Consider the following 18,935-nt stretch of genomic DNA (forward strand, 5'->3'; position numbering starts at 1 on the left):
AAACATGAGTGGCTATCTTCCACTGACTGGACCCTGCCACCGACAAGTTTTTAAACCACCTTGGCAATCTCACCCCCAGAGAAAGGAAGACCCTCCCCACAGACTCCTACGTTGACGTTTTAGAGCTTTTTGCACAGTGCATTAAAACATTGAAAAACACTTGTAGCTATATTTCAATTCGACGTTTTCATCTGTTAAGAGCTTTCATGCAGTTTTGCCAAGTGCACTGCTCGATGGGTTTGGGTGCCAAATATGTGCAGTCATCCCTTGAAAAATGGCTGCAGCTGTGCACCATTATGCCAAAAGGCCAACTTTCATACTTCATTTTTCTGTCTTTCGCTTCAAATTGGATCAGCAGTGGACGACCTTCAGCTATCAGTGCGGACGAGAGTGCTGACTCGGCAAGGAGACCCGAGTGATCAAGATGTATGAAGTCCCATCAACGTTAACGTGAAATGGCAGTTTAGCTGCTGTGTGTTTTTAGCTTGTCTGCAACAATCCTCTGATGGTCCAAAGTGTCAAACATGGTTCTGACATAACATTTCTAAGTAAGACGGCCCAGCGGAGGCACATCTCTTCACCCGCCGGCTCCAGTTTGGCAGTTCAGGTTATAAACTTCACCTCGGCGTCTCGCACAATCGCTCCTGTAATTTAAAAAGGTCAGTGTGGCTCCTGTGTAATTCAAGGCTCTCGCGGGCACCATATTAACCACATATTTAATCACCCTCAGGCAAGAGAACAAGCTGAATACCGAGCGCTAACCATTGCAATCTTCTAGTCACACTAGGTAGATGGGAGGCAATTTTCCTTAAAGATAATTACTTTCATGGATTTTTGGGAGGTATTATGATTTACGCTCACCTTGGCTAAAAAGGAAGAACCCGGCAAGTCAGGAATTTGAATTACAAACTTCTGTGATGTGCCAGTGCCAGTGTAATTAGTATGCAACAGTAGCAACAGTCAAGCTTAAGATGTTAGCTAAGGCTAAAGTGTGTTCAGTAGGAAATATGAGATTTCTCATCAATGGAAGTGGAACAGAAACTCAAATTAGGGTTGTAAACATCAGTTTGAAAATGGTTTCAAGCCAAAGTAATCTTTGGAATCTAATTAATTGTACTTGTACTCCTGTCATATTATGTGTGGAGGAGGACCCAAAAGCAGGAGGCAAAAATCAAGTGCAGTCTAAAGTATTTACGTAATTAAAAGAAAACAAAAAGGACTGGAATAATTCCAAAACAACAAGGATCAAAAGGAAACTAAACAAACACTAGGACTTGACTTTGATAACAGACAACAGACCATTGGCAAATGACAACGGACCAACAAGGACTGAAAGAGAGCGGGGAGCTATAGACAAGACAAGTTGACGATACAAAGAGGATCACCTGGACAAGACACAGAAGGTAAGAGGGAGCTGATTGGTTAAGGGACCGGGATGGCAAGCACAGGTGAGGTGGACTCAATAACTTAATATCTTAACGAGAGAAACAAAGGAACACAAGGAAAAACATGAAACTAAAGGTAAAAAATGAAACTCAAAAGACAGACTAAGACTACTCCTTCTTTAAGCCGTTTTTAGGGTAACTTTTTTTCATGTCCCCTACACTTTAAGATGTTAGCTAAGGCTAAAATGTGTTCAGTAGCAAATATCAGAGTTCATATCAGTGGAAATGGAACAGAAACCCAAATTAGGGTTCCAAACATCAGTTTGAAAATAGTTTCAAGCCGCAGTTATGGTTCAAAGTATAGTTCCAAGCTAGGGTCACAGTTTCAAAGTAGGGCTTCCTTCCAGTGTTACTGTGCCAGACAAGACAGGGGTTTCAGGGTTAGGGTTTTTATGCCATAGTTAGCTTTTCAGACAAGGGTTTGGGATTCAAAGTCAGGCTTCATGCCAGTGTTAGGGTTTCAGGAAAGGCTTAGAGTTGAAAAGTAGGTTTTCAAGGCAAGGGATGGGGTTTCAAGGTAGGGTTTCAAACTCCAATACAGATGTAGGTGTTCAAATGAAGGTTTCTTCCCAGGGTTAGTGTTTTAGAAAAGGGTTAGGCTTCAAATTAGTGTGGGTTAGGGTTTTAAAGTAGGGTTTCATTTTAGGTTTTATAGGTTAGACATAGGTTAGGGGTTTGAAACAATGGTTTGGGTGTGAAGCCGGGTTAGGGTTTCAAAAAGGGGTTTCATGCCAAGGTTAGGTTTTCAGACAAGATTTAGGGTTCCTACCACTAATTTCAGATAAGGAGTCAAACAGTTTCAGGCCAGGGCCTAGGTTTGAGTTTGAAACAAAGGTTAGGTTTCAAATTAGGGTTTCAAGCTGGGGTTAGGGTTTAAAAGTAGGGTTAGGAGTTGAAATTGTAGTTTTAATGTGATGGTTGGGTTTTCAAGCCAGAGTAAGGGCTTAAAATTTTGCTCAGGTTTCAAGTTCAAATTCCACAAACCACTCCAAGGTCAACCATAACCTCAAGAGTACACGTACACAGTAAGTAAGAATACTGACTAAGGTGTGATAGTTTCAATTAAACATGAGCAAAAAGCTTCTTGCATGTAAAAACAGCATGTCTCTCCTAACAGGTGCAGAACATTTGAAGAACAAAGTCTTCAAAAGCGGAACACACACCCAGTGATGCCATCGGATTTCAAAAACAGATGACTTCTATTAAGCCACCGGTGTACCACAATCCCCAGTCACACAAGCATGCATACGTACGTACAAATGGAGGTGGATGGAGCCGAAAGCAAGATGGGACTTGCCGGTCTTACCTGCTACTAATGGAGCCTCCTGACAGCACGCCAGCTCGAGCAGGACCATCACCAGAAGGGGCGTGGCCCCCAAGCGCGTAACACGCATGCTGCCGCTCACTTTGACGCCATCCCTGGGCATGGGTCTGATGAGACAAAAATACATACAGTGTATCAATGACAACATTAAGCACTGTACCGATACATGCAGCCTGTTGTCGCTGGTCCAGTTAAAAGTTTGTCTGTTTAATAAATACTAATAAGATGATAATAAATCTATTTGATCATTCCTAGTTAAGTCATGCATAATTATTTAACTGGTTATTCAGCAAAAAAAAAAACATTCGTTCATGTATTTGTTTCATTAATATATTTGTCATGGTCTGTGGTTTTCCATCCTTCCATCCATCATTCAAAACCGCTTATCCTCACATGGGTCGCGGGGAGTGCTGGAGCCTATCCTAGCATTAGGCAGTGTACACTCTGAACTGGTTGCCAGCCAATCACAGGGCACACAGCCAATCACAGGGCACACAGAGACAAATAAACATTCGTACTCACAATCATACTTATGGACAATTTAAACGTTCAATCAACCTACCATGCATGTTTTTGGACTGTGGGAGGAAACCAGAGCAACCGGAGAAAAACCACGCAGACACGGGGAGAACATGCAAACTCCACACAGGAAGGCCGGGGCCAGATTCGAACCCACGACCTCTGCACCGTGTGGCGGACATGCTAACCAATTGATGACCGTGCCGCCGTGGTTTCGTTACTTTAAATTATATTTTATGCATTTTTTCTTTGATTTGATTAACTGAACATATTTACACAATACGTTCTGCGATTGGCTGGCAACCAGTTGAGGGCGTACCCCACCTACTGCCCGTGGACAGCTTGGATAGGCTCCAGCACACCCGCGACCCTCGTCAGGATAAAGTGATTCGGATAATGAATGAATGAATGAATGAATGAATGAACAAAATAGATATTTATAATAAACATTTGGGAATTAAAATGAAGGAAACGAACATCGACAATAGATCGTTCAGCTCAAAATGTAGACCCTTCTACAGTATATTTTATTGATTTGCACATACACAACAAAATAATATAATACTTTTTTTTAACTTTGTTAGTTGAGTATTTTGATAATTCCATGTGGCCTCTTCGCCTTTTTAATTTTTGAAAACAGACTTGTTTTTTTGTTTTTTTAGACTCCTGCACTCCCGCCCTTGCCTGCCATTGCTTGAGTCCTCCACTCTTGCCACCAATGCCGCCAAGCAAGCCGGTAGTCGTGACAGAAAACACTCAACATTACAGAAAACAGGACACATGACAACAGCAATCACTTCCGACACAGAAACAACAAACCCCAGGAAGTCAATAGAAACAAACTGACAAAACAATGAGACGCTCTTGTAAAAATACCCAAGTGGCCCTTAGGTATGCATTGCAACAAGTATTTTCACTAGAAAGGTCAGACGACATACCAATTTCCACTGTCAACATGTTGCAAGCTACTGGGACTCTATCAGACTGAAAAATAATCAAATAAAATCTGTGATTAAATGTGTGACCACCTAGGCTTGTGAAATCAGAGCTGTCGTACTCGAGTCCGGACACGACACTTTTTGTTGTCTCGGACTTGAGTCTGACTCCTTGGCATTTGATAATAAATAAAAAAAACACACAACACTATCTTCTTCAGACCTCCCTATCCTGTATTTGTGCCTTACACACAAGAGGACATGGAGCTTAAGTAAAAGCTGTGAAAAACACATTGGATGGATATCAGGAAGGTGTCAGGAGTATGCTGGTGTGTACGAGACAACGGCGGCGTGCTGGCATCCACTGCGTGCACTGACGGCAAGCAGCTGAAATAAATCGGGTACAATTCTGCGGACCAGCCATCTGTGGAACAACCTGTTCACCTGTGTTTGATTACACGCAGCCGCCTCCTCGTCTACGTCGTACGCCCCCACCCTGCTTGGATATGCGCTATGATTTTCTCATTGCAGCCACTTGCCCATGTGTGACACACTCTTGAATTGCATATCAGGCAAGTGTCATGGCATATTGTATACAGTATACATTCTGTGGATTTTTTCCTGTCCTCCTGTTTTTTCATACATCTGGTTCCCAAGTCAAGACCTTAGAAAAGGACCTACTATTGCCTCTTTGCAAAAGGGGGTATAATTGCAAGAAATAGCAAAGTGCAAAACATACTCTCCACTCATGTATTCTGATATGGATTATAGCCCATTTCTGCTTTTTCGTTCACAGCTAGCACACCAGCATACTCTCATTCAGTTAGCTTTATCTCCCATCTTATTGGTGGCTCCTCAGTGGACCTTCTCTAACAAATCGAAACCTTTTTTTAAAGGCTGTCCATCAGATCCAGGCCGCTGGTTAGTCATTGCCACTGAATGGCTTTGCATCCAATCTCGTTCCCACCGAGTTCACAGCAGACTCTTCCATTTGCACAATTGCTGCATTTGCATGGGAGGATGACAAGTCAAATGGTACACTGAAAGACCTGAAAGGCTTAATTGAACTCAGTTACCCTGTAGTTTTTGTAGTTTTTAATCACGGCAGATAAGCACTGTGGGCTGCTGGTGCAGGTTCTAATTAATATCCAATTACCAGGTAGGAGATGCCGGCAACAATTCCATTGCAGCGGTATTTGCATTGGAAACTCAAGTGTACGGCCGTAAGATGAAAGTTGGGGTTTGGGTCAGAGGGTTTCTGGGTGGAACTCGGGGAATACTAACGAGGGTGCTCCCACCCAAACGGCTGTTGTGGCCTGGCAAAGGCCTTTTTCTGCCTTTTCACGGAGCCATCATTTTTTAAACCGGGCCCCGCTCGCGTGACTATTCGCAAACACTGCCGACTTTTTCAACAACAATAATGGATTACCGTGTAGGATGTTCTTTTGGCCTGCTCATCATCAGTCCACACAAATTCCTCCTTTCACATTTTCCACCATTGCTGTGTGTATGTTTGGCTGCCGGGCTTGTTATTCTCTCTTTTTGGCGACTTTCTGTGGCAGTGTTGCAGGGCCACATCAGCCGTGGCATATAAAGTACAGCATTTCAGCAATGTCTTCATGTGTCTTAAATGTAGTCTCGTTTATGTCTTAGTTTTGATTGGTGTTTGTCTTGACTACAACACTAGTGCCTCTACCTTACAGGATAATTACAGAATTTTTCCTTTCAGTGTAAAAGGTGTTATCTCCATATTAACTCCACCCATCAGAGGCATAAACTTAAACATATACTCTACACCTAAAACGTGACGAATCCTTTTGGCTAAAAGGCAACACTTCTTCAACAAACAGGAAGTTGTGTTGCCTTGAGTCAACCTTTTGTAAACTGCACCATAACAAGTCAGTTTAGAGTTTTAGTGGTAGCATTCCGTGTAGGGGATGAAAGTAAATTGGACGTGCACCATAATTAAAAAAAAATATCAAAAGGTTTTGCTGGAAGCGCCACAGAAGTTTGAATTCTGGATTCCAAGTTCCGTGAGTTGCAAGTTCCAATTGACGGAGGTTTAGCCGTCCATGAAGCAACATTTTCGAGTACAAAGTCCCGGCCATTCACCACAGGCCCAGAGGTGCGGGGTCCGACTTATGTTTCCATAAATGACTTTTTGGGCCGGATGGTGGGATTCAAAATTTTGAAACGGACCCTACCAGGGTTGTCACATTGAGCAATTATATACCTGACATGAGTTTTTTGGGCCGGCTGGGTTAGGAGCCCACTGCTCGGACATGCCTCTAGGGTTAGGGTTATTGGTTTAGCCTTATGGGTTGGTGTAAGGGTCTGGGATTATGGTTGAGGGTTAAGGTTCAGGGTTATGGCATAGGGATGAGGTAAATTTTCGGGCACAAAGCAACAAGGGGTTGTGAAAGTCAAACTACACTACAACAAGTTGAATTTGGTCTGTCAATGATTACAGATAAAAGATTAATTTGAATCCTAAAAACGAATCAGCAAAAGAATAAATAATCAATGCGCAAAGCAAATGAATGTTTTACAGAAAGGCCGTTATTGTCTCTCGTTATCTGCCTCAGCAACCGCGTTGCATTGATTGAAGCCAATTACGACAGTGGCAACAAGACAAAGCGAGCTGCTGGGCTCCTTCCCATAAAAGGCAGAAGGATAATTTGGCAGGGACGCAAATGCCCCGCACATCGATTTTCCGACGGCCTGCTAAAACACTCCAAAAGTTGCATTCGCTCACGGTAACGGATGACAGACAAAGCACAAAAGTTTAAAAGAACCATCACTTCTAAATTATCAAAGGACAGATGATGCAAGAATGCACTGAACACAACCTAGCTTGACCTAACTCTAAACACTAACCCTGGCTTGAAACCTTAATTTCGTCATTGTCCCGTGAAAAACACATATGTACCATTTTGGAATTTTTTTTACATTTTCACATTAATGCAATGTCTGTAACGAAGAAGCACCATTCACGTAAAAATAAGAAAAAAAAAATTGACGAAAATGTTTTTCCCGGTACAATGACAATTTGAAACAGAATTTGAAACAGAGTTTGAAATGACAAACCTAGATTGAAATCCTAACTTGGAATCTTAACTCTAAACTCTGACTTGAAACTCTATTTTGAAAACCCAAACCCTGATTCAAAACAATACTTTCAAACCCTGATCCTGCCTTGGAGCCCAAACTAAACCTTAACACTGGCTTGGAGCCCTAAATTCAAACCATGATCCTGTCTTGAAGCCCTAATTTGAAACACTAAACTTGAAACCCTAAAACCCGATTAAAACCCCAATTTTAAACTCCTGTCTTGATATCCTAATTTGAAACCTTAACACTGACTTGGAACCCTAAATTCAAACTCTGCTCCTGAAACACTAAACCAGGTTCCAAACACTAATTTGAAACCCCAAACACTGATTAAGAACCCCAGTTTCAAACCTCAATCGAGTCGTGAAACTAACCACTGGCTTGAAACCCTAATTTCAGACACTCGCCTTGGCTTGAAACCCTTATTTGAAACAGTAAACATGGCTTCAAAGACTAATTTGAAACTCCAAACCCTGATTTAAATGCCCTAACTTGAAACCTTAAAACAGTCTTGAAACACTAATTTCAAATCTTGATTCTGAAACCCTAATTTGAAACACTAAACTTGGCTTCAAAGGCTAACTCGAAACCCTGGACCCTATTGTGAAAGCTTTAATTTGAAACTCTAATATCGAACCTTAAGACCTGATTTTAAACCCTAATTTCAAACCCTTACCCTTGTTTAAAAATCCAGATTTCATTTTGTCTTGAAATCCCAGTTTGAAAGTGTAACTCTCATGTGGCAAGTAGTATTTTCTTGTGGTTTGAGAAGGCCGATGGCCTCGTGTCAACTGTCCAATTTTGACAGCTGCTTCTGGCGTTCCTTGCCTCTGCTTTCGGCGTGTCTCTGTGGCAACTCCCTCCTCATAAAAAACGCCAATGCCAGATTAAGCGCCCTACCCACCGCCGCCCCCCCCTCCTCGCTTCATTTCAATAAAATGATGGTCTCGTCTCAGCGCTGCGAGGCAATCGTTCCGGTTCGGAGCGTGCACGACTCGACCATTCTTCCCCCTCCAAGTGTTAATCATTGAACGCATTTCGTCGAAGCAGCGCAAATGATCGCTCAAATGCCAGCAGAGGGGCATTCGGTTCGCGCCGCCGTAGCGCCTCCTTACTTAAATAAATGACGAGACATTATCACGCCCTATCGTTGACTTACATAACGCCATACAGGGTCTTTTAAGTTTAACTTGAAACTCCAGTCTAGACTTCAAATACTCATTTGAAAAGCTAAATTAAGCTTGAATCCCTCATTTTAAACCCTCACCCTGGCTTGAAATACAAATGTAAAACCCTAACCCTTGCATGAGACCCTAACTATGAGTTTAAAAATTAATTTTAAACCTAAAACTTGTCTTAAAACCTTACTTTGGAACACTGATCCTTGGTTGAAACCTTAATTTAAATGGCTAAACCTAGTTCGAAACCCTCATTTGAAACGCTAAGGCTAGTTTCTCAGGCTTGAAACCCTACCTTGAAACCATAAAATTGGGTTTAAGCACTCATTTGAAACCCTAACTTTGACTTCAGATCTTAATTTTAAAATCTTAATCCTACTGTAAATATCCCAACACTGGTTTCAAACCACAGTATTGGCTACAAAATCCAGTTTAAAACCCTAACTTTGACTTCAAACACTTGAAACCCTAATCCCGGTCTAAAACCTAAATTTTGAACCCCAACCCTGCTAGAAATAATTTGACTTTCAACACTGATTTGAACCCCTCCACCTGTCTTGAAACTTGACTTTGAAACAGTAATCTTTGTTTGAAGCCTTACCTTGGCCTGAAACCCTACCTTGGAACCTGAAAATTGTCATCAAACAGCAATTTGAAACCCTAAATCTTCTTTGAAAACCCTAACGTTTGCACTACATCAGGGGTAAGGAACTGGGTTTCCTTGAGAGCCACATCCTGCCTGTTTTGGATCCCTCCCTATACTACAACACATCTGACTCAAATGATCAGGATCGTTTCAGACTTCTACCAAGCATGCCGATGGCCTGATCATTTGAATCAGGTGTGTTGTAGTAGAGAGATATCCAAAACAGGCAGCATAAGGCTCTCGAGGAACCGGAGTTCCCTACCAGTGCACTGCATCCTAATTTAAAAACCCTAATCCAAGTGTAACAGCCTAAGCTTGGTTCCAGACCTTTGACTTCAGACAGTAAGTTGAAACTGTAACCGTGGTTTGAAACTCCATCTTGGCTTTTTAAAAACTCCAATGTGGCTTAACTGTGACCTTAAACACTGGTTTGAACCACGTGTCTGGAAGCCCTATTTTGAAACACTAATTCTTATTTGAAGCCCTACCTTGGGCTTGAAATCCTACCTTGGAACCCTAAAATTGTCTTCAAACACTAATATGAAACCCTAAATCTTGTTTGAAACAATAACTTTGGCACTACATTCTAATTTAAAAACTCTTACCCTAGTGTAACACACTAATCTTGCAAGTTTTGCAAGGTGCAAGGCTTCAAACCCTAACTTTGACTTCAGACAGAAAGCTGAAACCCTAACCCTGGTTAGAAATACTAATTAAAAATCCAACCTTGGCTTGGAACCCTAACTGTGACTTTGAACACTAATTTAAACTCCTGCACTTGTCTTTGAACCCTACTCTGAAACATTAATCCTGGTTTAAAACCCCAAATTGTAACCCTAACTGTGGCTTGAAACCATCACCCTCGGTCAAATGCCTCATTTAAAACCCTAACCCTTGTTTGATTACCTAACCCACACTTGAGAAACCTTATCCGTGGTTTGAAATGGTGACTTAAAACCCTAACCTTTCTTGATGGTAATTTGCGCCACATTTGTTTGCTTTAGAGTGTAAAGGTGAGGCGGGGCATTGGGACGGCGTCCTTTCCTGCGACCATCAGTCTTGTGGTGATCCGTGATGAATTAAAAGCAGATTATTTCCCGCGGGGACGGCGCCGGGTGGTGATGGATGAGCGTGACGGCGGGCGGTGAGCCGATCACTGGTTTAAGTGGCTCCCATAGAGTGTGTCGCCTGGTCTAGGACGAGTCATGCCAGTTTGGAATAAACGCCCGGTGTCTAGAAACGAGATGGATGGATGATTCTTTGTTTTTGGTGAGGCGCTCTTGTTATCACACGTTTAGCAACGACGCGCACACAAAACACGCAGCATAAATCACATCGCTTCCCCCAATGACACAGCAACCATGTGAAGGGCGCAGGGAAGCTCCACCGAAAGCCTAACCTTGGCTTGAAACCCTAATTCAAAACCACTCGCACTTGTTTCAGAACCTAACCCATTCTTGAAATCCTATATTTAAACCCTGATTTGAGTCGCTAAACCTGACTACTGTGTGAGAGTGTTGCAGTAGTGTGTACAGTATCAATTCAGTAGTGTGTGAGAGCATTTTGGTCATGTGTTTATGAGCATTTCAGTAGAGTGTGCGGGCGAGAGTTTCATCAGAGTTTCAGTAGCATATTAGAATGTTTCAGTAGTGTGAATGAGAGCATTTGAATAGAGCATGCGAGAGCATTTTGAGTCGTGTGTGAATGCATTTCAGCAGCACGTGTGTGTGTTCGGTAGAGTGTGAGCCTGTGAGAGTATTTCAGTTGTGAGAATGATAATGTTTGAGTAGCGTGTGTAAGTGTGTTTGAGTAGCGTGCGTGAGAGCATTTCATTGGTATGTTTCAATTTCATAGTGTATATGAGAGCATTTGCCTATTGTGTATTTGAGTATGTGCAGTTTCAGTAGTGTATTAGAGCATTTCAGTAGTGTGCATTAGAGCAAGAGAGAATTTTCAGTAGTGAGTGTGAAAGCGATTCAACAGTAATATGAGAGTTTTCAGTAGTGTATGAGAACATTTTAGTTCTGTGAATGAGACTGCTTAAGTTGTGTGCAAGTGCGTTTGAGTAGTGTGTGTGAACAACTTCGCTACTGTGTGAGAGCTTTTCAGTAGTGTTTATCAATTCAGTAGTGTGAATGGGAGCAATACAGTATTGTGTATATGAGCGTTTCAGTGGTATGTCAGAGTTTCTGTAGTGTGCATTGTTTCATTTTATGAGAGTATTTCGGTAATTGCTCGTCTAATCCCTTTTCTTGTAGTTATACAACAACAACATTAACTTTGGAGTCACATCTGCCACATTTTTACTGCATATAGCCCGCTAACGACAATTATCGAGTGAGAAAATACTTCATCTGCATCGTCAAGTGTAAATGAGCGTGTGGCAGGTGGATGCGAGGTGGCGTTGCAATATTTTCCAAAACGGGGCTTGCAAAACAAAAGGTTTCCCCTCCGCCACTGCCTTCTGACAACTCCAAGTGGCTGACTCTCACGCTCCAGCAACTCGCCGACAAAGATCAAATGAGGGATACTAAACGTGAAGAGCATACGAGGTAGAGCAAAGATTACCGCGACCGAGTCAAGACGGCAGGGGGGAGGAAAAAACGAGATAATGAGGAGTCGTCACGTTTGCCTGAGCTGCGCTTCAATCAAAAAGACACAGAGGGCGAGCGTCGGCGCGTTAGCCGCAGCTGCCAATCGGCGCTATGGATACACAATTACTTACAGTCAAGCCTGCAGCGGGACGCAACCAAATTCAAATCATCTGACACCGTCACTGAACATCACAGTGGTTAAAGATGTAGCTAAGCATTGTTAACTAATTGAATATAGGCTACCACTGCTAGTTAGAATGAATTGTAATCCATAAGAGGTGGTTTAGATAGAGGAAACAGATCCTGGTGCTCTTTCAATCACTTCAGGAAAGAAACGGTCACAAAATACAGCCAACAGAAGCCCGTTTTTGGCACACCTGCCAGTAGCCTCAACTGACACCGTCACTGAACATCACAGTGGTTAAAGATGCAGCCAGTAAATGGTCGGCCAATAGTAGGGGACGTTCTCAAACGCTCACTTCCACATCACTCGAGACTAGTGTAGACCCACCTTAAATCCCAAAGACATATTTTTATGTTTTTGAAGAATCCATTTTTTAAATCCATGATACTAAGAGAGAGAGAGAGAAATGAAAAAATCTGAGTACAACTGAGAACCAGAGAAGGGCATTCCACCCTGGACTGGACAGACGCCCATTTTTGTTGTTGTTTTTGTGGGGGGAACGGACTGACGAAATTAAGGACAGAAGCACTTTCAAAGGATGAGGATGGATGGGGTCAGAGGATGATTATATTTATGAATAAGGACGGAGGGATGATGACGGAAGGGTGCCCAGGTCACGGACGGAGGATGGACCAGCAAATACGGTAAAGTGCCAGTGCCCATCTCTGCTGAGAACCAGCCAGGGACCGTGGCTTCACACTGGTCAGTCCGCCTCAGAGTGCTTGCTGGACAGTCACGAGTTTGTCTGGCATCACCATATGGGTGGACGTTGGAAACAGAAAGTGGTAAAATCATCCTCCAAGTGTGGTGACGCGTCGCTCTGCCGTGGCCATGTCAGAGTGCACCGTTGCTGCCCGCAAGTCCTCCGAATTTCAACAGAGCTCGTACAATGAAAAGACGTTCAAATACTAGCAACTACCAATCAGGGAAAAGCTCTTTTCTATAAGTCAAGTTGGGAACAACAGTAAGCCAATCAAGGCAAAGCTTATTTACATACTAAATATTAATAAGAAGAGTGTCTGAGACTAACTAAGTTGAAAACTGTCATTTCCAAACCCAATGATCTTGTAAACCTGAAAAAAGGACATCAGAGTTGTTTTTATTTTTTGTGACAAGTAAAGAAGTTCAATTGTAAAAATCTGTACTTCTACCTACGTAGAGAGCATGAGTACTTTCGCCGTCTATGTGGCTAATTAGCAAGCCTAAGCAAAGTGCATTGCTATTCCATTCCAAAGCACGTTCATCGAATTATCTTGCAATGTACTTACGCTTAATTAAGAGTGGACACAAAAAAAAAAAATCCAGAGATTACAAATGCTGCAGTTAATTAGCATTGTGACAGACAGCAAGTATCGTGTTGCTTTTTGCACCAATTAAAGGGACACACTGTATTACGGTAAAGTGACTTTTTAATTGCTCGCGTACACTGCGTCTCTGGCATGAAATTCCACTGGCAAGTCCATTTCGGGAGGCATGCTCGGCAGCAGGACGGCCTTGGCTAATTAGTGCGGCATTTGCTTTCTGACTCATGTCTAAGCACAAAGAGTGTCCAAAGACATTTGACTCGAAGCTGTACACCTGCACTTTGGCACACCCTGCAGTAGAGGGGGCGAGGTGAGTAGTGGCTCATTTGCATGGGATGGGACAGCGCAACACCCATGCCCCAAAAAACAATGTGATTTCAACAGGACTGATTAGAGAGTGTGAAAAAGGTACCACTGGCTTGAAAACCGAATTCCACACTTTTTAGTTTCAAGCACACTAATTTAAAACCCAACAGGTGTTTGAGTAAAACAAAACAAAACAACAAACAAACAAAAAACATACCGCTTTCTTGAAACATTACATTGAAACTAACTCTGTCTTGATAGCCCAGTTTGAAACCCAAGCATTGGCTTCAAACTCTATTTGTAACCCCAACTATTGTTTGAAACCATAACCCTAGTTTTAAATATTGATATGAAATCCTAACTTGAAATCTTAACCGTGGCTTGAAACCAAAATTTGAAACCTTAACCACTGTTTGAAGCTGAAACAAAGACGGCCCTACCCATGTCTTGAAATACTAATTTTGAAGTCTAATTTGGACTTGAAACCTCACCCTGAGTTGAAACAATTACTTTTAACCCTAATTCTGGTTCGAACCCCTAATTTGAAACGTTAAAGGGAAGCCAACCCCCAAATTTGCTTTACAATAACATGCCTTATTCAGTCCCACTGGACTAAACACGGCAATCTGATTAATATCACGTTTGTGGAATATGAGTTAAGCAACAAAATCCATCCGTCCATCTCAGGCGGCGGCCATTTTGCCACTTGCTGTCGACTGAAAATTACGTCACAATTGCTCAGTGCTCAGATAATGACCAATCATGGCTCAGCTTAAGAAAGCAGGTGAGCCGTGATTGGTCGGTACCTGAGCACTAAGCAACTGTGTTTTTTTTTTTTCAGTTGACAGCAGTGACAAGATGGCCGCCCCCTGAGATGGCTATAAAAACGGGTGAATTTTGCTGCTTAATACTTATTCCACAAACGCAATATTAATCACATTGCCATGTTTGAACATATTGCAAATATTTTTGGAGGGTTGACTTCATTAACTTTGACCTCGAATGCTAATTTGAAACTGTAACCATTTTTTGAGACAAAATCCTTTTTTGAAGCTCTACCCTCTTCTTAACGTGCTAAATTTAAAGCCTGATACTGGATTGAAACACAACCTTGAAATAAAAATCCTAACGTAAAATACTAGCTTGAAAACCAAAACCCTAGTTGAAACCCAAATGTGAAATCCTACTTGTGTGTGTGTGGGGGGGTGAAACCCTAATTTGAAAACCAACTCTGGTTTTAAACCCTAATGGGAAAGGCTACCTTTGTTTTGCTATTGTAACCATTGTTTGATAGCCTAACTTGAATTTGATCAAAACACCTACTTCATTGGATAATAGGTCATGTGCTATCTTTCTCATGTCTGAAGGTAAAATGCTGTCCTCGCAGTGGTACAGCAAGCAGTAGAGGTGGCGGGGTGACCATTGGCTAATTTGCATGAGATAGGACCGCCTCCCCAATCCATCTGATCTGAACAGGGCTGTTTGAAAAGTTGATTAGGGTGTTGACTGTGTGTTCTAATAGGTGTTTTATTTTGTGTTGGAAATTTAAAACAACATACGCTGACATCCCTCCCACGGCAAACTTGTTATTTCCTGGCGCGTCCATCCTCCCCTCAAGCGCTAGCAGGAAAGTCAAATTGGCAATTACCAGAGGCCGCCCACCGTCGCCGCCACCGCATTGTTTATTTACCGCCATAAATTGGCCCTTGCCTGATCCACCTGCAACTTTTTAGCTGGAGAGAGGCTCCAACCAGGGACAAAGACAGAATATTCATGTGAGCATTCAACGTTCACACCTCGAAGAATCAGATACCAGGTTCGAAGTGACTTCATCAAATGTGTCAATTTGATATCAGGGAGCCTGTGTAGATGTGACATTTGTTAGACTGAAACTTAACTGCTCAACCACGCTGCACTTGAAATACACACGGACACACATGCAAGGAATAACTTGGATGAAACTCAATTACTCGTATTTCATTAGATGGGGATCATATGAGACATATGTCAGATTATACATTAACCTTCATCCTACCAATTTACAGTATATTAGATAGAAATTATGCCAAGTGGGGCCTGTTTAGACACCATGGAGAGCTTGTTTATGTTTCAACAAGTGAAGAAGACTTCAGATATTAATGCTTAGAAATACTAAATGTTTAATTGTTAAAAATATTTCGAAAGAAACTATTTTATTTTATTAGTTATTAGACCTTCATTTTACCGACATATTTTACATAAATCGTGCCAAGTGTGGTCCGTCTAGACCTCCATCGAGAACAGGGATATATTTAAAGGCCCTGATAGACTAAAAAGACGCTGGCCAACAATGACAGACGCTTACCCCCTGTGGCGTCGGGCCTGCTGTCGGCACGTCACGCTGGCAAAACACACCACAACGACAGACAGCGACGCTGACCATTAAAGTACCTTCTGCGCATGCATAAGATGTAATACCCTTCCATACCATCAGCGGCAGTAGTCACCAACCGGAAAGCTGTTGGCCGGGGCCGGATTATAAAAATGTAAACAATGCATTCAGCTATATTCTTCGCTCATGATGAACTTCCACGCGAAGTAAACCATCACGTTCTTGACACGGTATTGTGAAATACTTACAACCCTTGTCAACCCTCACTCTTGTACCTGTAAGAAGATTAAGGCAGCGGAGGCATGCTCACTGTTTTTCCGCCTTTGTCACTTCCTGTTGGTGCTCCACGCGCTGATTTGCTAGCTAACAGCCAATCAGAGTGACCAAATGTCACGACTGGCGACGCCGAGTCAACATACGTAAACGTTTCAAGACGCTTACAGACGGGTTCCGACGCTACGACGCTGGTCACTACACCAATCAGATGGCGCCACGACGCTTATTGACCTCCGACGTCGGTTTGGTGTGTCAGGGTCTTAAGATGAGATCACATATACAAACATGATTAGATAAAAAAAAAAAACATGAATTTTCCCAGAGGTTGCCAACAATTTGGAAAATCGATGGGTTAGCCTTGGTGGCTGATTGGAGCCCAAGAAGAAAATTGCTGCTCTATCATATTTTAAATGGACCTGCAAGTAATACATATTTTACAAAATGCCAATATAGTTAAACACACTCCTAAAACACAGACGCCTTCGTTATTTTGATATTCATGAGTCACATTACAGAACCCACCTGGGGTCTAACCAGATCCCGCTCGGTAGGATGAAGGTTAAAAAAAATAAATAAATACTTGAAACCCAAACTTGAGGCTCTAACTTTATCTAAAAACCCTAATTTTTTAAACCCTGTCTAAAAAGTTTACTTGGAAGCCATAACAATGTCTATAAACCCCACTTTGAAACTATGATTCTGAGTTACAACCTTATTTTGAAACTCTGATTCTGACTAGAACCCTACTATGAAACCCCAACCCTGTGTAAAAACTCGACTTTGAAACTATAACCCTCGTTTAAGACCTTACCTTGGACCCTGACCCTGGGTTGAAACCCAAATTTGAAAGCAACCAATACAATTGACGATGTGGCTTATTGGTCTCATTGGAAGGAGGAAGTCACAGTGGTGCCAGCAGCTTCACTGGCTGCTGATTCCCCCAAATTGCTTGAGGTCATTCCAATGTGCAAACATAGTGGGGTGGGGTGTGAGGGGTTTGGGGATGAAAGACGGGTGGTGGGGGTGTATGTGCAACCTTGACACACTCATCAGTCTTACTTACACCGCAGTCACAACTTCCATGCACACACACACTGCTGACTATATGCGGCAGTACATTAAAGTAGCTCAATCGAGCGTAAGATGGAAATATTGCAAATATGGCAGCAGGGTAACAGGAGCGCAGGACAAACCAGGGTGAGGCCATATTTGCCCAGCTGTCAATCACAAGCCAGGCCACTCCCAGGGGACATGGAGTCCAATGGGAAGATGAGGATGTAATCGCTCCTTCTCAAGTGTGGGTGGGGGTGGGATAGTTTGTTAGGGCGTTAGGTTGGTATCTGATGGACACAGCTGGGAATTGAAGACATGTTCAACACAGGAGAGATGGACACTAAGGAAAAGGAGCAAGTACCCTGGCTTGAAAGGAGGGCCTGACCGCTGCCGATTCCGAAATTTGGCAGAAGTAAGATTCCAATAACCGAATAATCAGCCCATTAATTAAAAATTATACGATTAATAAAATAAGTTATTGGTTGGTCCTTTAACGCTTACAATAACAATTATTTATTACAGGTAGAACATCTGTCTGTTTTACAAAACTGTATTTTAGTATTTGTTTCATTGGACCCCCCCCAAAAAAATCAGTTTATTTCTTGGGGAGGAGTGTTTGAATGTCATTATCTTTGTCTTGTTGAAATAAATAAAAATAAATCAGACAATTTCTGCACTCGACTTGAAACTACGACTTGAAATCTTAACCCTGTCTTGAAATGCTAGTTTAGCATTTACTTGAAACCCTAACCCCTCTTAAAACCCGACTTTGATATCCCAACCCTAGCCTGAAACCTGAATAAAGGCTTTAAATTCTAACTTGAAATCGTACCTCTTGTGAAAAACCTTCACTTGCAACCCCGTTCCTGGTTTAAAACCTTACTTTGAAATCCATCCGTGCTTGAAACCCTAACCTTGTTTTGGAATGCTAATTTTAGCCCCAACTTGAAACCCTAACACCATCTGGAAATCCTAATTTGAAACCTTAATTTAAAACTCTAACCCTAGATTGAAACCCTACTGAAACCCTAACCACATCTTGAAACCCAAACTTGAAGACCAACTCTGGCTTGTAGTGACCCCTATTCAAATCCTTGCTTGAATCCCTCTTCAAACCTCAATTAGAAACTCTAACCCAGGCTTGAAATCTTACTTTGAGACCCTAACCCTGGCTTGAAACTCAAACTTGAAAGCCTAATAAGAATCCTCGACTCTAGCTTGAAACTCTAACCCTGACTTGAAAGCCAAATTTGACTTCAAAATTTGAAACACTAACTCGTGTCTCGAACCCTTCCATTTTTCATTTAAAAGTATAAAAACCGTACTCATACCCTATGGCTGGAAAAAAAGGAAAAACAGTATGTGAGCTCGTCTTTAACGTAAATGCTGCAGACATCATGAAGGTAACATCTGCTTTTCACATCCTCCCACACCAATGCCGGTGGGGGGGCCTTGGGGAAGAAGCGGGTGGGGGTGGGGGTGAAGGAAAAATTGTGGAGGACCATCACTTCCCCCAGTGTGAATAACAATTTGTACCTGCAGGTAATTAAGGGGACACACAATGTCCACCATCATCAAGCAAAATCACTCACATACGCGCACACATTCACAGGCACATTAACGTCCATTGATTTTGAATGGGAGTACAAGAGACATTACAACATTTTGTACAATGTATGAAGAGTGAAG

At 42.2% G+C, this 18,935-nt stretch overlaps 1 protein-coding gene across 1 annotated transcript in view; it reads right to left on the reverse strand.

The window, feature by feature from the left end:
• Positions 1-18,935, reverse strand: part of robo1 (roundabout, axon guidance receptor, homolog 1 (Drosophila)) — a 276,461-nt gene that overhangs the window by 247,979 nt on the left and 9,547 nt on the right. Inside the window, exon 2 of the mRNA XM_086035532.1 lies at positions 2,752-2,876. Within this exon, the coding sequence (XP_085891658.1) occupies positions 2,752-2,872 (121 nt within the window). The 5' untranslated portion in view covers positions 2,873-2,876. The remainder of the gene's footprint in view (positions 1-2,751; positions 2,877-18,935) is intronic.

Source organism: Filicampus tigris, chromosome 7 (genome assembly GCF_054856515.1).
Source record: "Filicampus tigris isolate MCC_2025a chromosome 7, RoL_Ftig_1.0, whole genome shotgun sequence".
Classification (NCBI taxonomy): domain Eukaryota; kingdom Metazoa; phylum Chordata; class Actinopteri; order Syngnathiformes; family Syngnathidae; genus Filicampus; species Filicampus tigris.